The sequence below is a fragment of the Mastigoproctus giganteus genome, chromosome 14 (assembly GCF_048544385.1).
Source record: "Mastigoproctus giganteus isolate SK-2022 chromosome 14, ASM4854438v1, whole genome shotgun sequence".
Taxonomy (NCBI): domain Eukaryota; kingdom Metazoa; phylum Arthropoda; class Arachnida; order Uropygi; family Thelyphonidae; genus Mastigoproctus; species Mastigoproctus giganteus.
This window is the reverse complement of record NC_143588.1, coordinates 92,952,239-92,976,160: the sequence shown is the minus strand read 5'-3', so window position 1 is coordinate 92,976,160 and position 23,922 is coordinate 92,952,239. Positions and strand designations below refer to the sequence as shown.

At 33.2% G+C, this 23,922-nt stretch overlaps 1 protein-coding gene across 2 annotated transcripts in view; it reads left to right on the top strand.

Annotated features, from left to right (window-relative positions):
* LOC150075369 (CD63 antigen-like) overlaps positions 1-17,940 on the top strand; it is a 72,372-nt gene extending 54,432 nt beyond the window's left edge. For both annotated transcript variants that reach the window (XM_090388858.1, XM_090388857.1), the window contains 5 exons: positions 656-730; positions 2,584-2,652; positions 6,531-6,656; positions 10,982-11,068; positions 17,689-17,940. In XM_090388858.1, coding sequence (XP_090244984.1) covers positions 656-730; positions 2,584-2,652; positions 6,531-6,656; positions 10,982-11,068; positions 17,689-17,799 — 468 coding nt within the window. In that variant the 3' untranslated portion in view covers positions 17,800-17,940. The remainder of the gene's footprint in view (positions 1-655; positions 731-2,583; positions 2,653-6,530; positions 6,657-10,981; positions 11,069-17,688) is intronic.
* Positions 17,941-23,922: the final 5,982 nt, after the last annotated feature.

Below are 23,922 nucleotides of genomic sequence, written 5' to 3'. Positions count from 1 at the left end.
TGTTATAGAACAGAAAATCTTTTGCATAAAATAAGATATAGTGAAGAACACGACTAGTAGTTATGAATAGAATTGTGTGGTATTTTTTAATGTAAAATGTATTTTAATTTTAGGGTTTCTATAGTTAATAGTTTCTAAAATTAAACATTAAAGCTGGAATAGGATTTTTGTGTTTTCCTATAGTTAACTGACTGATAATTTTACTTGAAACAAAAATAAAATTCTAGACCTTTTGTGCACTGTTTTATTAAATAATATTAGCATTGTTAATATTGGGGGTGTTCTGCAAAAGAGCAGTAAAAATTACATCACACTAGCTTTTTATAGATGATCCTGGAATTTTCCTGATTTTTCATGTTCAGAATTCATTTTGTCCAATTATTTTTCATTTTCAGAATTTTTGTTCTGATTTTCATCCCTGAAAATCTGGTCACTCTATTCTACACTTACATTTTCTCTGCATGAGACTGTTACTTATTATTTTATTGGCTTTCACATTTAAAAGCATCTAGTAAACATATTTCATAATGCACAAATACACCATATTATTCTTTTAACAATTTTCTGAAAAAGAAAAAAGTATATTAAATGCTATTTTAAATACCCATATTAATAATTTGTATGTGTAATTTTCTTCGTTTTGTTTCTCTTCCAGTTTTTGATATTTTCTGTACTGTCTGTGGTATCAGAAATTGGAGGTATAATTGCATTGAATGTTATGAAAACCAAGGTAAGGAAACCTTGACATTACTTCTAGTATGAATGTAAAATTATGAAATGTTAACTGATTGGAAAAAAGAAAAAGTGATAAATCATCACATTGTAAAATAGCTATAGTGAATAAAAAAAACAAAATATCAAGAATATTTAATAAAACACACTTTTCTCATGAAATATTAATTAGAGTATTGATATAATTAAATCCAAACAGTTCCAGTAACTAAATTGGTTACATTTCAGATTTCATTCTTGAAATCTGTCTTTGAGCCTGGTTGTAATTGTTATTTATATAGCACATTATCATCTAAGGTTATGTTGCATTTTTGGGGCTGATTTACTAGCAGTGGATTATCACTTGATCATAGGATAGAATCTATCTATACTGCAGTTTGGTTGATGATCTTACAACTTTCATCTTAGTGATTAACTTTTCTCATGTGAAGTCCCTTTCTTATTGCTAATTTCAACTTTGTGTCATTTAGCATGAATATGAAATGGAATGCTGCTTTAAATTTCTTGATTCTAATTCTTGAACTGTTTACTTCACAGAAGTCATTTCTGTATGAAGAAATCCTTTATTCCCCATTCCATCTTACTCTCGTCCATTACGTAAGCCTTGATTTTTTTTTTTCCTACAAGTGTTGCCCTTCGGAAGATAAATAAAATATATGAAAATTAACAAGGAGTCAAATGCCTGTGGTATGATATGACATTCCTTCCAGTATAATATAATAATATGAAACAGGATTTGACATGCCCACAGTTTTTTTTTTTACAAAATCCTACCTCCACTGTCATAATAATATTCTGTGTTAACTGATGACATTTCTCGCAGACATAACAGACTATTGTAACTCTTTAAGAGTGCCTGCTGCTTTTACAGTAACTTTACCCATTCTACCCTGCAAGTTCATATTTTGTATAGTGGTCCAAACTAATTAGTTAACCCACTGGTCAATGATACTCCAGACATTATTTCAGCAATCCATGCTCTTCATCTACTCCATCCACACAGCTGAAACTCCTGATAGCTGTTTTTAAAAATGTTCTCTTTGATTTCTCCACTGACAATTCTAGAATTTTTTTTAATTATCGCACAATTAGGATAAAATTCAGGAATTAAGTTAAACCTTATTATATGCACATGTGAGTGGCATCTGTCATGTACAATTATTGATAACAAGCTGGCTTGACTGACATGCACTTTCCTCCAACCAGTAATATTCTCTGGCTTTGTGACTTTGAATCATCTGAAATCAAACTGTTGACATGTTGTGCACTTCACATTTCATGCAACAGGCTGTTGCATGAAACGTGAAGTGTTGCATTGACAAAGTGGCATGCAATTGCACATGTCGGTTGAAGTGTGTAGGTTTTTAAATTTGCATTTTGCTTGCTGATGGGTCTAAAGGGAGTTTTAATTTTAAAAAAAATAATTAAAATATGTTTTTAATATAAAAATGGATTTTCACAGTTATGCTCATAAAAGATGATAGCATCAAAAAAGTGAACAAATGTGAATTATTTTTTTTACTGATTTTTCAAATGTACATGTGTGTGTCAGCTGAAGTAACCATGTGCTTAGAGGAATGATCCTTTTTGTGACTGCTGAAAGGTTGATATTGGTCCACGATTCAATTCAACCTCAACATTTTGTTTGTGATAATGATTTTCAACTGGCAGTTATACAATTTCTTCTGCCTCCACAAATGTGAATTATGGTGCATTTGTGACACCATTTCCCCAACCAGAGTTTTAAAGATGTGGAATATTGGAATATTAGTCATATTATAAATATTGATAGATGGTGTATATATAAAAGACTACTACTTATTTATTTTTTTTTATTATGTTCCGCATTAGATGGCTGATGTTCTCCAACGAGCATGGACTGAAGTAAACCAGAACACAAGAAATTTAGTTCAAGATCACGTAAGTATTTTCTTTGTGTGATAATTTCACAATTATTCTTTGTTTATCTATGCTTGGCTTACTCATGTCACAGTGATTTTTTATTTTGGTTCTCCCTGAAAGATATATCTACAAACTAGGTATAGTATGAAATGTGTGGGTATAACTTTCAGAGATAATCACAATACATTACTGCAGTGTAGCTGTAGAATAAGCATTACCCATCCCAATCTTTGAAAATATAAAGGATAGCCTGAAGCATGTATATTCTAATAGTGATTAGAAATTTCAGGTTGAAAAATGTTTAATTCCCCCTATGAGGAGAAGTCAGTAATCATCATTTCACTTTTCATAAGAGAAGGGTTATTTGTTGTGTAGCATACAGTAAAATAATTTGGAATTTCTCATAGTCTAGGAGACTGTTTTCATCAAAAATATCAAACTTGTGTAAGAAATAAATAAATAAAAAATCCTTCTGCAACATATAATACTCAACTGCTACTACTCCCTTTGAAATTCTAGTAGTGCTCATTGCTCATTCCTTTGACTCATATTTGCATTTACCCTCAATATATTTATGTGGCATGATAATGAACTAACTAGTGCATTATTCCAATTGGTTAGTTACCAAAAGATTTAATTACATGAAAATTTTAAGGGACCATGGCCAAACTATAATATTTATTGAACTTTTAGTCATATCCCCATGTTTTCTATGACTTTGCCCTCTAAGTTATCCTAGCTTTCTTGTCTTTTATAATATGTACAGGAGAATGATCAAATAATTTGAACTCTCTAGTTTAGTCATCACTGGAAGCTACATCCCTCTCCCATTTTTTACACACATATACAGGTAGGACCTGCTTTACGACATGGTTAGGTTCCAGCAAAACAGGGTTGTAAAATGAAAAGTCGTAAAACAAGACCAAATTATAATGTAATTGAATGAGATTGGTTCCAAAATTCCCAAAATTTTTCCAAGTATGCACTAATATTTCTTTATAAATAATTAAATATTTTAAACATTTAATTCACATGTTTTATTTGTACTTATGTATAAAATAATTAATAAAATAAAATTTTACTTTGGTCCTGTGGAGTCATCACCTGAGTACGTATTTACTCAAGTGATGACTCCCCTACCTGTTTCGTCCACATTAAAAACTAAATCAGGTGGTAGTTGCCTTCGTCTATTAAGCGTTTAAATTCGGAAGGATACTCTTCCACCACTGCAACGTCAGCACTAGAAACCTCACCAGACACTTCTTTCACATTGTGAATTTTGCAACAGTTTTTAAACTGATGAAACCACCCTTTGCTGGGCGCCTCCGTAGCCAGGTGGGAAGGAGCAGCAGTAGCACACGCTTCTTGATTAGACCGGGGTTCGAGCCCGTCACCACCAAATACGGAGGATGCGGAAAGGTCATTCAGGGAATGACCACCGCATATCCCGGAGCAATATAGCCTTAGTTGCTAATGCTCCTAAAAACCAAATAACAAACAAACAAACCCTTTGCTGGCCGTAAATGTTTCAGTGCTGCCAGACTCCTCACATATTTCGTCAGATAACGACTTTGCCCTGTCCAGAATTATCACCTCTGTAACAGGAATATTATTTTGGTTCATATCGTCAACCCACAACACTAACAATTTCTCCATTTTTTTCCGTTGTCTCACTGCATGAATAAGTTGTTCTGGAGGATGACACACTTGTTATCCCTGTGTGTGTGTGTGTGCGCGCTTTATTTTATCAACATTGTTCATAATCGTCGATACAGTAGAAGGTGCTAAACTCAACACCTTACACACATCCGACTGATGCTCAAGAGGCTCTACGTGACGTTCGCATCCATTTTCTCTTTAATTGTTAGTGTTTTACACTCTTTGTGCCCCCCCCCCTCGGCACAGAAACTGCCCTACGCTTAGAGCTCATGGTTACACAAAAAATATTAATGAGAAATAACACTGTGTAACCCGTTAACAATTGAGGGAAAATTCACAACGAAATGAACATGGCACACCGAATGTAAACAACTCTTGGTGTAGCTATCATTCCACCCACAATTCGCCACAAAAAACAAAAGAAACACCTAGTGCGTGTTTGGACTTACAGGTGTTGCTGCAACGTGTTACTGAGTTGTAATTTTTTGTTATTTTCAGTTTTTTCAGGTAATATTTTGAAACAGTCGTTAATGTGAACAGTCGTAAAATGGACCATCGTAAAACGGGACCTACCTGTATATAGAATCTGGGGACATTAAAAACAGAATGTACAGGAAACCCTTGATTAGTGCGGTTAATGAATCCTTGAAATATACCGCAGCACTAATCAAACTTAAGAAACAATGGGAATAATTATAATGAATCCTTGAAAATTATGAAATTGTAAAAATATATTTTTTCTTACTCAATATGTACCTATAATGCACTGCATAGTTCTTAAATTATTAAGGAATAAATTTAAAAAAAGATAGTATGATTTAAATTTTATTTTTTGCAAAAAAAACTTATCTAACTTCAATTGAACAGTGGTAGCTTTCTTCCTTTCCTCCATGATCTTGCGATAACAATCAATTTGCTTATCTAACCCTCAACGAACGTTCATGCTTCTCTCTGCATCTGGATCAATCTCTAGTATGAGTTCTTTTGCTTTTTAAAGTGTATTAAATAGTTCAAGTTTTTTGAATGAAATTTCTTTGGGAGCAAATTGCTTTTCTTCTGCTTCATTTTCGTCTTCTTCCTCGTATGCATGTTGATGCTCAATTTCAAGAAGATCGTCGTTACTTAAGTCTTTTGAATGCGATTCCAATAATTCTCTAACGTTTTCTGAATCTACTTCCTCAAAGCCGAGGTCTTTTCCAATTGTAGTAATTTCATCAATAACTTTGTTGACAGGATTAATGAAACCGCAAAAATCATTTGCGCATTCAGGCAAAAGATTCTGCCAGACAGCTCTCATGCAGCTGTTCGTCATTTCTTCCCACGATTTGTGTATGTTCTCAACTGCTTCTTTAATATCATAATATTAAAGAAGTTTAATATTAATAATAAAAGAATAAAAGAATATGAGTTACCAGAGCAAATTTCAATTTCAGAGTGGTATGGGGTGCTGCTGTCGAGCATTTTGGAGTCGATTCCCATTCGTGTAAGTTAGAAGACCCTGGTGAGTGCGTATCACGTATTTGCCGCTTTAGGCGCCGTTGTGATTGCCAAGCACCGCAAGAAAAAAACAGCGCACTAATCAAATTTGATAACGCATATATTAAGGGGATAGTATCAAAAAAATTTTTCGCACTAATTAAAACCGCATTGTTCAAAACTGCATTAATCAAGGGTTTCCTGTAGTATGATATTGAAATTATTTACTGTCTTCAATCAAGTGTAGAATGAATGTAGTGCATGAATTTTTCCTTGAACTGTTACTTTATTTTTATCTTTACTGGTAGTATCAAATAATGAAAAAAAAACAATGCCCTTAGAGATAAACAAAAAGACTGGATTTGTATCCCTAAAAAAAAAAAAAAAGAAAGAAAGAAAAGAAACAATGAATTTCACATCTGCATACATGCAGTTATTGTTCATATCTTGTATTACCAGTACATATGACTGATAGTTGAAAGATATAAGCTAGTAAACATTTGAGTGTATTAGTGAATGTTTTCACAAAGGGCCTCTACAGTGCAAAATTTCACTAAGTAGCAACCCTAGTTTTCTCATTACTCTATAAGGAATGAAGTTTCTACGATAACGTTTTATAATTTTCATAGTGTGACCTATATAATTTTCGTATGTGCAAATAAATTTAGGCATTTGCCTAAATTTATTTGCAATTTAGGTTATTAATTTTGATAAATGAAAATTTGGAATTTTGTTCAATTTGTAAATGTTACTTTTGGCAGTTTGAATGCTGTGGCTTTGTGGGCCCTGAGGAGTTTGCAGACACAACTGATTCAATTGATGACAGCTGTTATTTAAGTGTTATGGAAGGAGAAGGAATTTCTGTTCATCAGCGTAGGATAAATAGAGTAAGTAGAAGCTTTGTTACTTTTAACATGTCTGGTGTGGCAGCTGAATGTTCACTGATCAAAATGATTTCTGACATTAAAATACACTTCTAAGATGGTTTTTATAATAGCTTTCTCTAAAATTTTTATATATTTTGCTACAGAAGTAAAGATGTAGAATAGATGTGCGGAAATTTGCCTTTAGCCAGCGGGTGGTTAATTGCTGGAACAAACTTCCATCTATTGTGATGGAAGTTGATAGATTAAATAAATTTAAGAGGAACTGGACAGGCATTTGGAGGGAATGGTGTGATTTTTTTTTTTTTTTTTTTTTGGCTGATGCTGCATAAGCTCATATACTTGCTTTCTTGCATCACATGCCACTACTACTATTATTTCAGCTGTAAGGCCAGTATCCCATGGACCTGAACTACTCGTACTATCTCCACCAGTTCTTAAACATATGCCATCAGATCCAAAATCTGACGTTTGTGGCCCAGAGGATGATGTAAACTATTGTAATGAATGAATTCATAACTCTGGCCACAGCTCTTTACACAAAGTGAACCCGATAATCTTATGAGAGATTTAAATCTATTCCAAATGTCTGCAGATCTTTCTGGATCGTGACTGAAAACCAAAAATCTGCTGGTCTAAGTAACAGTATTTTTGTGGTACAGACATCGTGAAAAAGAATAGGGTCCCTCACTTTTCTGACAAATGCTCAGTGATGTACTGCAACAACATTCTATTGGAATGTTGTTGCAGTACAATACAGGAAATTCCATTGGAATTTTCTACTAACCAATACAGTGGAGACTGTTGACACCGGAGTTCAGTAAATAGTCTGCACTATTTATTAGGCACAGAGTTCTCCTTCATAATATAAACAAAAATGCATCCATTCTTGTAGCCCATTTGTCACACTTAAGAGAAAATTACAAAAATGTTAAGCTTCTTTTTCAAAATATTCAATACAAGTTTCAGTTTGAAGTGTAAAAAAACGTCTTACCGTGTAGCCATTTCTTTAGGTCTACAAATTTATATCAAATTACTTAACTGCACATAACACAGAAACTTGAGCTACTGTAGAGGTGTCTTTGTATCAGGATTAAAGTTAGAATGAACAGTGTACGGAATGGAGTAGGTCAATCAAATGATTACTGATAACTCAGACTGATTGTGCTGCAAAGCGTTGCACATGTAGATTGAAGAGTGGGGGGGGTTAGTGTCTCATATGTTGAAAGTCAGGTAGAGTCGGGGCTGTAGTGTACACCATATATCCTCTGGATTTGTTTAGGTGAACAGCATATACCTTCTGGTGTTTGAAATACCTGAAAAAAGCAAATATATATTATTAAAATATTTACTGAAAATTAAAAAATAAAATTTATTAGCATTTGATTCTTAGGCAATACTTATAGTTTTATTATTTTTAAAATATATGGTGTATATACACACACATGGGTATAACCTGTATACTTTCTGGAATTCAATTAATATGCACAGTATACTCTCTGCTTTTCATAACTTCATCGAGTATACCTTCTGCTAATTTCACCTTCTGCTAATTTCCTATACAATAATTTCCTGTAATCCTTTCCAAACAAAGGTTTCTACAGTTTATACAAGGATATAGTTTTTCTTTCATGGAAATAAAGGATGAGGTCTAGTAACTCACTCAGATATGCTAAGAAATAACAATATTACTGTCTTATCTAAATAAAAATCACTGCACACACCTGGCATGTCTAGTACACTGTTATATACCTTCAGACCGTAAGATACAGGAAAATTTTAGGCAACACGTAACTATGGTAAGTACATCTTAAAAATATTTATTGACATTTGTGAATGTAAACACACTTTTTTAAATACTGATAAATAAGACTCTTATTTTAGATCAGTGGTTGTCTTTTTTATATATATATACAGTAATACCCCGAAGTTACGCGATATGTGGGTCCGACGAAAATCACTTAAGTCGAATTCGCGTAAGTCGGGGTGCAGCTTTGCATATAAATACATATAAATTTTGTTTAATTGGGACCAAGGACTAACAAAAACACTAGTTTAGAAGAAAAATATTTAATAAAATTGCAGTTCTTTATACATATTAATACAAAATATGTATTAAAAAAATAAATGAGTTACGTAAAAAAGTTATTTCAATGTCGATGGCTTCATAAAATCTAACAAATTCGTGTGACGACACAGTGCCTTCTTTTTTTCACACAGAATTTCTTCATAGCAAGCTAATAATGTTTTTATTCCTTGCTTTGTAGCTGAAACGCGTTTTTCGTTGGCGTCTATATTTTCTAAAATTTTTAAGACCTTTTCAGTTGAGCTTGAGACCTGTCAAGCTTGCAATTGTCATGTGCTTTTCTGGTGGAACCGGTTCTGAAGTGTCGGATACTTCAGTGATGTTTTGCTCATGCATCTCTATGAGTTCATTCATTGTCAGCTCCTGACTATGTGAATCCAACAGCTCGTTGACATCATCATCATTGACTTCCAAATCTAATTGCTTGGCAAGATTAATAACTTCTTCTATCACATGAGCGACATGATCAGTTTCTGGCGTTGTTTTCGTCTCGTTTTTGAAAAAAAAATGGACAGAGTTTCTTCCAGACACTATTCAATGTTTTTTTGTGAATTTCATCCCAAGATTCTTCAATGATTCTTATGGCATCTGAAACATTGAATTGTTTCCAAAAGTCTTTAACAGATATCTCACTATTTTGTCTCATAGCTTCATTCAGACGTGCAAACGAATGCCTTGTGTAGTAAGCCTTGAATATTTTGATGACTCCCTGGTCCATCAGTTGAAGCAAGCTGGTTGTGTTTGGAGGCAAAAACACTACTTTCACACGTGAGTCGAAATTAATTAGGGTGGCAGGAGGGTGACCGGGTGCATTATCAGTAAGAAGCATCACTTTAAATGGAATCTGTTTAGACTTGCAGTAACGTTCGACTTCGGGTATGATGTGGTGACCAAACCAGTCCTCAAAAATGGAAGCTGTCACCCAAGCTTTATGAGTTGACTTCCAAATCTAATTGCACTGGCAAGCTAATTTTAGATATATTTTTTAAAACTCTTGGGTTTTCGGAGTGATAAATTAAGAGAGGTTTTAACTCAAATTCCTGCCAACCATCACTGTCAATCGGTCTTTGGAAACCTTAAAGCCTGGAAAGTTTTTTTTCTTCATGCGCGATAAAAGTTCTTTTAGGCATCTTCTTCCAGAACAGGCCAGTCTCATCCATGTTAAATACGGTTTCACTGCTATAGTCACCTTCTATCATAGCCTTGAGTGTCTCAGGAAAAGAAGACGCAGCTTCCTTATCGGCATTTGCCGCCTCTCCACTCTTCGCGATACTGTGCCAGTTACAGTGAGTTTTAAATCGGTTGAACCAACCGTTACTAGCTACAACGTTTTCATCTTTGCCTAGCTTCTTCTTTCAACCTCTCAAAAATCAGCTTAGCTTGATAGCACACAGTGTTCTGATCGACTGGACAGTTCTTCACTTTTACTTGATTATCACACCATAATTTCAGCATTGTTTTCCATCTCAACAATAATACCATGACGTTTACGAATTATGCTTGAGTTCAAGGATTGAGCATTTTTCACCGCTTCGAGAATTCTTTCTTTATCTTTTATGATTGTTCTTACTGTGGATTCTGGTAGCTCAAACTTCTTTGCCAATTCACAAATTTTCATTCTGCTATCAAAATCCTTGATAATGTTAAGTTTACATTCCAAAGATATAGTTTTCCTTTTCTTACTAGGTGCAGGAGAATCAGATTTACTTCGTTTGAACGACATAGTTTTTTTAAGGGTTTAGAAAACGTATAACAAAACAATCTTAACTTTCGTCGATTGTAGAATCGTAATTGTGCACGTAGAGTTCGCGGGAAACACGTCCAATGCGTATCACAGCAAGAGAAACACTGAAGGTCGTTTTTCACATGCCATTGATATATGGCTCGACCGACGCGATCCATTTCTCTCGTGAAAACGATGTAATTTCCATCAAAAGTTGAGCACGAATTCGAACGCACACATATAAATATGACAGTTGGAATACAAATTCTTGTACATGTGTGCAGCTCATGCGGCAGCAAAGTTGAATTTTGTTCATCTTTCGCTCTCACTCTTTGCTGTCGCACCGTATATTGATAGCATATGAAAAATGACCTTGAAGATAGTGGGCGGCAGTGTTGCCAAACGAAAAAATCAAGAACCGCGTAACTCTGAGTTAGCGTAAGTCGGGGTATTACTGTATATATATATATATATATATATTATTTATTTTTTTTTTAATTAAAACATTTTTATCTTTAGATTGGCTGTAAAGAAAAATTAGTGGATTGGTTTTATACCAACAAAGTGATATGGATAGTATGCCTTGGCCTTTTCCTTTTGCTTCAGGTAAAATTCTATTTATTTTGGATCATATTCAATAAGAATTGTTTGGTATTTTATTCTGAATCTTAAAATCAAATAAATTATTTTGAGTAGTTTTAAAATTGTTTAACCAAACAAAAAGTACTGCTTAATGAAAGCACATGAGAGCAAAAATTCTGTGTGGGGGGGAGAGAATTATCATATAAGGGACTTTATAATCCTGAAATGAATATACATCAGATGTGTGACTAGGTTTATTCCTTGAAACTTCTTGACTGGAGAATTGACCATAGTATTCCCAGCATGAGTTAGCATTTTTGCCTACAACTGAAAACTGTTTAATGAGAGCATTGCACAAGCTCAATGCGATGGGATTCTTCCTCTTGCTCAGATTCCGCACCTGAGGGGGCATGAATTCAAATTGAAGAAAGACAATTGTAGAATAGATGTGTGGCAATTTGCCTTTAGCCAGCAGGTGGTTGATTGCTGCTGGAACAAACTTCCATCTGTCGTTGTGGAAGTTTCACCCATCCATTCATTTGGAGTGATGGATGGGTGAAATGGGAAGAGTTGGTTTTTTTTTGGGGGGGGGTGGCTGATGCTATATAAGCTTGCTTCCTTGTATTATATGCCTCTAGTAATGTTAATTCTAAAACAATTTTCAGTTGTACTTGACGTCATCATCAACCAGATCTGTTATATCCAGTGGGTGTGATAATACAAATTAGTCCTGGACTATTAGCCTTCCATTCACTGTTTTCTTCCAATGTTTCCTTGGCACCATCATCCTTCCTTAGTTCTGCCTCTCGGATTATTACCATTCATTTTTGCTTCAAATAGCTCTTCAGTTAACATCCCTTTTCCCATAATTTCTGCATGCACATGTTATTTTTAGTTGCTTCATTTACCTTTTATTGATATCTGTTAGTTATCTCGAGACTTTTTATTTCCTCATTTGTCAATGATTATGCCACTACTTCCACCTGTCCACCTGTTAATTCAATTAATAAGCTTGCCTACTTGTGTCATATGCCTCTAGTATTGCTAATTCTAAAACAATTTTCTTGTATGTGTACTTGATATCATCATCAACCAGATATGTTATATCCAGTGAGTGTGATAGCATAAATCAGTCCTTCTGGACTTAAAACTAATTTCCAAAGATTCCAATTTTTGATCAATCCTTTTATTTCTTACTGAAATCAGCTCAATGGTTTAAAATAGGCTTAAAAATTGTGTTATACTTTTGTCTTTTGGTTAATTTCTCTTTTTTCAAGTCAGTTTGTTTAACTGGTTTCCTGTGTTCCAACTCATTTTGTTGTTTATTTCCATGTGTGATCATTCTTTTTCATTAAAGACTGCCCTTGGATATACAAGTCTTTAATGAAGATGGAGAATTACTAGCGTGCTCCAATTTTTTTGGTTGTTTAGTCTCCCAACTCTCCCATAACTTCTTTTTGTGTAACTCCTTTTCGTGTCAAATTCTCTACAACCTGTATCTAATTTATTCAGAGATCCTTGGAAATCTTAGAGGCCACTATTTAACAGCAGAATATTATCTGCAGATAATAGTATCAATTTTTACAACTCTTACAGTAAACTTTGTCAGTAACTTACCTTCTCTCATTAAATGGTCTCTAAAAGTTGTAAAAAAAATAGTGATAAGGCATAGCCCTACCTAACTCCAAGTTTAATCTTGTGCCATTTTCCAATGCTTCCTTCAATCCTCACTGCAGCTTTGTCGTTTTTACAAACTTTTTATTCCTCTTATCTCTTTCATGAGTATGCACAATGTTTTTTATGTGAAGGACCAAAGAAATGTGCATGTATGTATATTCAAGGTATATGTCATTCAGTATCAATAAATTGCATATGTATATACAGATTCCCTTGAAACTGCACAAATAAATTTCAACAAAAAACTTCCAGAATCCTCAAAAAATTCACTTTGTATAACATGCACATGGTTCAGAAACCCAAATGTGAAATTGTTAAAAGATTATCATTAATGCCATAATAGTCGTTTTTATATTTGTGATAGTTTTGAAGATTGGCATAGGAGAGTATAGTCCTTTTAACAAACATTGAGATAATGTGGACTTACACAAGCCAAAATTGAAAAAATTGTCTGGAATTCAGATCCAAAAGTTGACAAAACTATATCAGATGATACATATTAGATGTGTTAAAGTTCCTGGACTGTGCGGTTATGTTCAATGAGTGAAAATAAATGGGAGTGGTATGTTATTGTTCAAACTTTCTCCCTCTCCAACAGATGTGGTACAACGTATGTCCAGTAGGCTGACAGGTTGCAGGTAACAACCAGTTAGTAACATTAATGTTCCATGTCAGGATTTTGCAATGGAGCAACAAACGAATATGAAATTTTGCTTTAAACTAGGAAAATCTGCAGAAGAAATATGAAATTTTAAAAACTGGTGATCAAGTCATATAAGTGTGTGTGTGAATGGTATAAGCTGTTAAGACATAGACATGAGGATATTTATAATGACCCAAGAAGTGGGTGTCAACGTCTCAAAATGAGGAAAGAGTTATAAAAGTTTGGAAAATTGTGGCAAGAGATTATCATTTGACCCTCAGAATGATGGCTGATGAGTTGAATATGAATAAGGAAGATCTGTGCAAAATTTGTACCATGCAGCCTCACGGATGAGCAGAAACAACGAAGAGTGGCATCATGCAAAGACCATCTAGACTTGTTAAGACAATCCTAATTTCCTCAATTATATTGTCACTGGAGATAACTGTTGAATGTTTCACTCAACAGTTATCTCCTGTAATGATATAATTGAGTAATATTTCACTGGAGATAATTGTTGAGCGTATGACCCAGAAGTGAAGCATCCCAAGATGAAAACTTCTCAGAGGAAAGAGATTTCAGGATGTTGAGGACCTAAAGAAAAACATGTAACCACCAAAAGGAACATCATCTCTTTTGATGCCTTCACTGATTCTTTTCAGAAACTTTTACAATGTTGTAATAAGTGCATTCAATCAGGTGGCGATTACTTTGAATAAAAAAACTTTTTTTTTGAGCCCCTTCACTTTGTTCTTTTCATTGCACCAGTTCAGGAACTTTATTGCCACATCTCATATACGAAAATATATCAAAAATGTGAGTAGTGATGATTTTTTACATTTCATTTTGATGAAATTTTGATTTTTTTGACAGCAGTCCTGCTCTAATGTTCAGCTATAAAGTCAAAATAGGAAAAAATTAACATTTAAAAGCAGTTATGTACATATTTTTGTGATTTTTTGAAACTTCTAAATTCTATGAATACAAAATAGAATAAATTCTATTTTGTATTCTGGTGTAAATACAATGAAAATTGGCTCTGGGTTACATCATAGAGCCTAAAAAGCTATTTGTTAAAATATTATCCTTAACGCCATATTTTCCTATTTTAAAGAACAGATTTCTGGATGCTTTATCATATGCTTTTTCAAGATCAACAAATCCTAACTATGGGTTTCTGTTATGTTCCCATTATTCCTGTAATTTGTGTTGGTGTGAATATTTGATCTTGGCATTCTCTATTTCAGCTAAACCTAACTTTTCTTTCTCCCATGCTCCATTACCTCTAACCCACTTCCCAAGGCACTTCGAGAGATTTGAAGAGCTGTGTTTCCATTGTGTTTGGCATTTTTACCTCTTTTCCTAAATATTGGATGATTGCACGGTTACTGATTTTGTCCATCTTTCCTTATTAACACAACTTTGTTGACTTTAGGACCTGTAATTAAAATAAAAAGACATCCATCATTGAAACTGCATAAAACTTGCAGAAATTTTTAACACTGTACCAGTACCCCTTTCATAGTCAGGTCATGAACTTTTCAAATTTCCTTATATATTTTCTTATGAAGTTCGACTTATGCTCCTTCCCCTGTGTAGCATCAATAACTAGACTGCTATTCCAAGGCCAGCAACCTTTCCTGTTGTGTTTAAATTACTACTTCAGTACACACACACACAAGTTGAGATCTTTGGACTTAAGCAAGATTACATTCTGAGAAAGTGCAGTGAGTCAAAAACAATTTTTCCATTGAAACAATGATCTATTTATGGAATTAGATTGCTAAGGGCCAGACATGCAACTTCTTATAGATAGGAATATAAATAACATATGTGACTATTATAATTACTTTGACAACTTTCACTCTCATTATTGTTACCATTGTCCTCTTCACTTTGAATGTAGTGTGGCCTTTCTGCTATGTTTCTTTACACTATCATCACATGTTGAGTGATTTATTTATTAATGTTTAATAAATAAATTTTTAAAAATCATCAGAAAATACTGTATACAGATATTTAGCACTGGGTCACTTCAGAAATAGACTACATGTGGTACATTTCTTTTTATGTAGAATTAAAAGCCAAACATTTTCAACGTAATGCTTATTTAAGTGCTGCCAGACTATAAATTTAAAATTTTCATGCATCACATGCTGATTTCATTTTTACTTTCTGTTCTAGAGCTGTATGTGTATTATATGCAGAATATAAAGTGAAAATCAGACAGTTTTAAGTGTAAGCCAAGTTGCTGTAAGTAATAACATAAGTGGAAATTTGCTGGATGATGTAAATACAGATCAGTGTGAGTTGCACTAATGTAAATCAAGAACTGCTTGTACATTAGTTTTATATTACAGTACATTTCTTTTGGAACAGTGAAGTTTACACCTTCGTTGTAACTGTTTGTGGCAGCCATTATACCAGATCCACAGTTAATCTGTTCAGGACTACAGTCTGCACATGTTTTTCATGTGCGGACTCTAGGGAGTCCGCACATGAAAAACATGTGAAGGTCACAAAAATGTAGCTAGAGCTACATTTTCAAAGGTCGTTTCAGATAATGTATCCATTTATGCAAATTATTTTAAAAATTTTATTGACTGATTTTGGCTTATAAAAAAGCCAAAATTCTTTATATTTCAGATCCAGACATTCTTGAAATTGAATTAAGTAATTATGTGAATGTAAATAGAAAAAAAAAAACTGTTTTTTTTTCAACATTTCTTGCTTTTTTAAATTCCAGTTTCATTTTTGACAATTTTATTTTAACAATGAACAATCGAGTCAAAATAAGAAAAAAAATTAATATCTAAAAGCATTTATGTACAAATTTTGTTATTACATTTTCATAAGTCTTTTTTACTGCACTGCCAGTAGTATTTCATCTCAATATGGCCCAGTATGTCACAAAGAAACTATCCTACATTCAATTTCTTCCAGGAACAATGGTCCCAAAACTGTGTGGCATGGAATTTTGCAGCATATTACTGCTTTCTGATTAATTTGGTGACAAGCATCTTCCTGCACCTATCAAATAGTTTTCTATTAGAATGTCTTATCACTAAACTTTTATTTGCCTATTTAATACATCTGCTTCTTGATGCATACCTGCATAAAATGGCATTAGGAGTGAATGTGCTGTAACACATGACTGCATTCAAAATGTACCCAAGCAGTGTGCCGTAACACGAGTGGTCAAGTAACAAGTGCCATAAACACCATAAAGGCACATTAAATTAACAGCTACTCATTACTTAGTATTAGCACACAATGCTTTGCATTAATGCTTGGCATTTTTTTATAGACTTGGCGCACAGTTTTTTTTTTTTTTTTTCTTGATGTACATGAATAATAAACTTTTTAGATTTATTCTGATTTACAGCTTGGCACAAAAGTAAGTGTTGATTTTTAGCAATGAATTTTTTTTTTTTTTTTAAACATGCCAACAATTATGGCACATTGAATGAGTTCTCTCACATTTAGGTGGCAGTGAACATGTTAAGCCATCAACATATGTATAGTTCTTGTACAAAAATATCTTACAGAAAAGATTTATGACATTACATTATTTGGTATACAGACATATTTCAAAGTCAAATTTCATGCAATATTTCTCATCCATCATTGTGTGAATTACTGTAATCTTAAAGTACATCAATACTGCTTTCATTGTCAACTGTGAAGTTGCTGAGTTGCCTAATCTTGGATTGTCCATAATGCTTCTGGTCTCCTTTGAATATCCAGAAAACACATCAACCATTTTTTAAAAATGAAAAATTTTAATTTTTACAAAACTTTATAGAAACTCGCTCCACAATCCAACTCTATTGAAAACTTACTACAGGGAATTCACTAATGAAAGGTTAACAGTAGGTCATGCAACATTGCCATGTATGCTTACCCCAGGATCCAAGCCATTCTTTCAATTTTTTTATGAATTTTGGCATTTCCAAGCTCATATTTTTGTATTCTAGTGTAAATACAATGAAATTTATCGTGCAAAACTAAAAATCTTATTAACATGCCTAAGTATTGCTTTCTTTCTTGCTGCTTTTAACTTCAAACAAGATTTAATGTAACTGGGGGCAGTTTCACCATTTTTAAATAAATGTTTTATTAGTTTTGTGTTGGATTTGAAAGGAAAAATATGAATAGTGGATAAGGGGAGTATACAAATGTGGTACATTTCAGTACTTAGCAAACTTGACTTTGTGAACTACACTAGTTAATTATTGAACTGATGTTTCTAAGCTGTCAACTTCAACTTTACTGTTATAATTATTACTACAATAGTAATAGTTTTTTTTTTTTTTTTCCATAGGTGGTTAGCATATTACTTGCTGTATATGTTCTGAATCAAATCAAGAGGATTGAACATTCTACTGCAACTATGTCTACTTATAGTGATATTCAGTATAATACACACTTGTAGGCAGTTTATTTCTATGTTTGTAGGGAAGATGGCAAATGCTAATAATGTGCATGAAGTATACCAAAGCTGACCATTTTGCTCTCTATGTGGCTTAGGAAAGCAAAATGTGAGTACAAACTTGTGGCATTAGCTTTAATATTGGTACTGGATATAATGAAATTTCATTATTCCTTCCTTTCCTTGAGTTTTTAGCTTTTTTTTTTGGCATTAAAGAAGGATAAAGTAATATTTACTTTAGAGGAGTTATGTCGTTTTTTAAATATTCTGCATTTATGATATTTTTACTTTTTTTTAAATATATATATATTGCATTTTTTATACTTGTTATGTAGGGAATAATGAACTGCTCTGGATAATAACATTAACAGTACTGGGCTTTTTAAATAACCTGCAATGTGATGTGTTTTTTTTTTTTAAGTTTTGCCAATATTTTGGTAATTTTAAATATGCAATACAATGACAACTGAAGTGCCATTATTGATGGGGGGACTCCATAAAGTATGCACATGCTCATAATGTAGAAAGAAATCCTTGAACAATGTACTTTAAAGCATTTTATATTTTATGTACTTAAACTGGACATAGTCTACAGTTTTTTCCGAATTGATACTTTTGAGCATGTGCAACTTGATGGCATTGTTAAAAAATTTTGAATAGCAGGCACAACCTCTGCATTTATTCTTCAATCTAATATATTTGTACTTAAGGCCTACAATCAAAATTCTGATGTTATCACTGCCATTTGATTCCTCCAAATGCTGCTTAAATTAAACATGTGCCTTATTGCCAAAGTGTGAGTTGTTTCTATTCATGTTGTGGTGCTGATTTGTGCCTTAAAGTTCATAATTTGCTTTTTTATATATATATATACACTACTCTTCTTCATAAAATGTGAAAGCTGCAGTGCACCTTTTATTAAACTCGGTGACGAAACTGCAGACTACTGCATAATTGCCTATCAGTGTTTAGGTAATTCCATTATGTTTGTTCATATGTTGAAAACTCATGACTTTTTATTCTTAATCCATTTTAATAAACCAAAATAGATAATACACTGTAAAATCTTAAAATTTGTCATAGTATGTGTTCAAAAGATGATTTTGTTTTAAATTTTAATAATAAAAAATCTGCATATTAGCTAAAATGTATATAATTTTAAATACTCAGTATGTAATAGCAATTCTGAATTGGCCTAAAAATGAATTTTTTTTAACAAATCGTATTTCATTTTGCGTTTCATATTTAAATACATTTTGTGTTTAGTGTTTAAATACTCATCTTCAAGAAAGAGTTCAAAGCATTGACTTTTGACTTTTTTTATACATCATTTGTGTATTTTAGATTTTGTGCAGTTTTCATTCTTCGAAGTCAGTGCTCTATTGTTAAAAATAAACAATGCATAGTCTGAAATGGCAGAATTAATTATATAAATTTTAATGACTGACTCTTACAGAGAATAATTTTGTAATCATTTTAATAAAAATAAAATACAGAATTGAACTTTGGAAAGTATATTGTTTTTCTCCTTTATCAAATTGTCAATTGATTCTATTAAAACCACAATGCATAGCTTCATTTTATTTTGTGAAGTCACAGTTCTAGTTTAGGATTGATTGAAATATATCTGGATTGAGGGGTGCCAGATTTTAAAGAGGTTAACGTAGTGGGTGAGCAGTTTTAGAAGAGCACAAACAGTTAATTTATTTGGATCACTAAACATTTATTATGACTATTTTATCCTTCCATCTGTTTGGCGGCAAGAAGGATTTAAACTGCATGGATAATACAATGGTCTTAATTCCCATAGTGGAACAAATTTGCCTTTGTGAAGAGTTGCCCTGATAATGCAACAGACAGTTAAAAGTTGTAATATAGCTACAGCTTTCAACAGACAGCTGTAGCTATATTACAACTTTGAAAACTAATTTTGTATGCATTGAATAACATTACATCTATTTTTATATAGTATTGTCACTAGAGCCCCCTTATTATCTAATGAGAAATAAAATAGACTTGAAACAGGCCGTCATACCAGTCATCTTTTAAACAAATGCCCAGTTAACCTATTGGCAAGGCCATCTGTGTGAAAGTAGTGCTATACCAGGGAAACTTGTTGTAAGAATTAAGACCATTGCATTATCTGTGCAATTTAAAACTACTATCTGAAAATAACAAACTAAAGGACAAAATTAATCACACTCTTTTTTTTTTTTTTTTTTGACATGGAGTCTTAAAGATAAATGCAATCATTGATATGAGTGTTGGGTTGGTTTCTTTCTTAATATTGCTGGATTTTACAGTGTTTACTGTCTTTTTAAATGATCACTAATATGGAACAAGGCTTATTTGGGGTGAATGGTCATCTATGAGAGCATCCTTGGATTCAGAGTAGGTCCCTATGGACTGGAGAAGTGTGAAAATATCACCAATAGGGGGATCAAAAGGCAACTACAAACCTGTTAGCTTAATTGGTTTGTAATTGTTCCAGGGAAAATAATGGAACCACTGGCTAAAGAAGTAATACAGGCTATTTGAATGGGCATGCAGTTATACTGCAATCACAGCATGGATTTGTCAAAGGGTGGCCTTGTCTAACAATTTGATAGGTTACTATGATGGCTGAGGAACTAGATGCAAAAAAGCAAAATTTGACATCATATACTTGGATTTCAGGAAGGCTTTTGATACTGTTGCGCATAATACTGCTATACAAACTGGAGCAGTTTGATTAGTATAAGACAGAGCTACGATGCTCAATATGTTCTACATTGTACTTCAATATTTGTAGAATAAGAGAACTTTATCCCAATATGATACATAGAACACTTCCTAATGACACTATCCAGCAAATTAATGAAAAGTAATTACAGTAATAAAATTAATTAAAACATTTTCAACATAAATTTTGAAAAAAAAAAAAAGACTTTCTTTCCTGAAGCTGATGGCTTTTTGACCATTTGTCTTGATCATATTTGCTGGAGAATGTCATTAGGAAGTGTTCTACCTATCATATAGAGGTAAATTTCTCTTATTCTTCTACAAACTGGAGCAATGTGGCATTAAGGGCAAGTTACTGCTTTGGATAAATGGATGGTTAAGTGGAAGAAGACAGTAGTTATCAATGGGCAGTGCTCTTGATGGACTAATGTTGTTAATGGAGTTCCCTAGGGTTCAGTACTAGGCCCATTGTTGTTTTCAATATTTGTCAATGATACTGTTGAAAGTATATTATGCTTAATATTTGCAGATGATATAAAGGTTAGTAGGATAGTTAATGACAATCATCAGGGTGAGCTACTGCATCAAGATCTAGGAAAATTGAGTCAATGGGCTGAGAAATGGCAGTTGAAGTTTAACATTAACAAATGCAAGGTACTGCACATGGGTAGCAGTAACCCCAGAGTAACTTATCAACTGTGTGGTACTACACTCAGGGTAGTGGAGAATGAAAAAGCCCTGGGGATAATTATGCAATCAGACATGCTACCAAGACAGCTCATGGGGGTCAATGATATACAGAAACTTTGCTAGCAAGAATAGGAGATGATTATCCCTTTGTATGAGACCATGGTTAGGTCATATCTTGAGTACTGTATACATGTCTGGAGACCACACTTTAGGAAGAATGTAGATCTGCTGGGATGGGTGCAGAGAAGGGCAAACAGATTGGTGAAGGGAGCAAAAGGATGCTCTTACTAGAAAGGCTTCAGTTCTGCAAATTGCAGCATTTGGAGACTACACATCTGTGGGGAGATCATTGAGGTGTTTAAACCCTTCAATTGATTGAGTAAGCTGAATGTTAATGGTGCTCTTCCACTTGCTGAGACTACACGCGAGGGGACATAAATCCAATTTGAGGAAGGATGGTTGCAGGATAGATGTGTGGACGTTTGCCTTCAGCCAGCCAGTGGTTGATTATTGGAACAGGCTTCCACCTGTTGTTGTGGAAGTGGATGGGTTGAATATATTCAAAGAACTAGACAAATTCTTGGTGGGTATAGATGGGTGAACTGGTTTTTTTTTTTTTATAGCTGATGCTATATAAGCTTGCTTTCTTGCACCAGTCATTTGCCATTACTACTACTATTTTTTAATATGAACCATTTCAACAAAGTTGTGCAAACAAGGGAACACAGTGCAAAATTATGCAGATGGTTTAATAACTTTTATATGTAAATCGTGTCAGACATGTGGAGCACGAATTGGAAATCACTGAGAGTACATAATATCTCAAAGCCTTTTCATTAAAAAATGCAAGATAATTTTAAGAGTAATTTTACTAGATGCAAACTTCAGAGGTTTCATTGTATTTTTGTCTAGTCATATGGTAAAGTTGACTAATGCCAACTTTACAATCATCTTGTAGAAAAAGTCCATTTTGAAGGAAGAGACAAGAAAATGCTCATATGTTAAGCACGAACACAGAAAGAATTTTGTAGAAGAGGTTTTAATATTTTAACCAATAATTATACATCCTAATTACAGTATAATATGTTTAGAATGAAATTAATTTGCTGTATAATCTTAGTACTGTGCAATTAAACATGAAGAACACCTGTGCCATATGTAAGTTTTTGTTTACATTACTATAAAACCACTGAGAATTCCTACAAAAATTGCATATCAATTGTCCATTTCCAACAGTTCAGGTGAATTTTTATAGTACAGAAATAATGACAAACCTCTTCTCTCCTTTACATCAAAAATAAATTGAAACAAAAACAGTGGTGCTCAAAAAAATTGCATCACCTCATTTTTTAGGTTGTTTGTCCTTATAATGGCAGCTAACCTTTTAGAAATAACTGAAAGAAACATAACAATACACATATGAAACTATAATTGCAGAAAAATTTACTTTTATGCCTTATGGGTAAATATACAATGAAGTACTTTTCTTCAAAATAATAGCATATTACTTTTATGGTTTATATAATAACAAAAATTCCATGAAAGCAGTGATTTTTTTTTAATTACTTTGCATACTAAGATGACAGGTAGCTATATAACCAAAAAACACAAAAATGCACACTAATATTTCGTTAGTCCACCTGTTGCTTTGATGAGTGCTGCACATTATCGTGGCATTGACTGGATAAGGTTCTGAATGTATTCCTGGGAGATCTCACGGTACCAAACACACATTAATGTTTCCCAGCTCTCTAAGTGTTATTGGTTTCAACTGGATTCAGGTCCGGACTGATCCTAGGCAGGCCATGCTATCGTACAAACTGATTTATTCTTCAACCATTTTTGCACCCGTGGATAGCAAAATAAATTACTTTTATTTAAGCAAGAGTGTGACATTTCATAAATTTAAAACTTTTGCTAATATTACGAAGTAGTACTTACAGTTTTGGCTCTGATCTGGAGCAGAGTCAACCCGAAAAATGCAGTGGCAACATCCCTATAGTGATCTGTAATTGTGGGAACTAATTTTGTCTCAGGAATGCCCTTGTACCCTTCAATAATTCAAAACGACCAACTCCTCTATATGAAATTAATTTTGATTCATCAAAAACAAATAACACATTTCCACTGATCCTCAAACCAACTAGCTTGATCTTTTGCCCACTTTACCCATAAAAAAAAAGTAGCTTTTTTTATGGGTGATGTGCTACTAATCCTGATGAGAAAAGGTCTGTATACTGTAGCACTCCTTGCACCGTCCTCCCATGTTGTTTTGATTTTTGTTGATGAGGATCTTCTGTTTAGACTGTCAATTTCTGAAAATTTTCCCATGTTAAGATATTTTAGCAATGTAGGTTTGAAGACAACATGGAAATACATAGATAGAATTAGATTTTATTAATTTTAAACACTTTAATAAATAACTTAAGTTTTCATTAAAAAAAAAAAAACTAGTTTACTTCACTTTGAAAGCTATACCAATTTGAAGCGGCATGCTCTTTAAAATAATGGCTTCTTTTTCCTTCATAATCTGTTTTAGAAATACCATAAGTTGTCAGATTTTCTTCTTGTAATACCCACTGTTTTGCACCATGCCATGCATCAAGCACTGAGTCCTCTGCAACGTATTACATACTCATAAACACTTATATTTCTGTTATAATGAAAATAAATTTTTTTTTAAAAATTAATTTATCTGTATTTTAAGAAAATTTA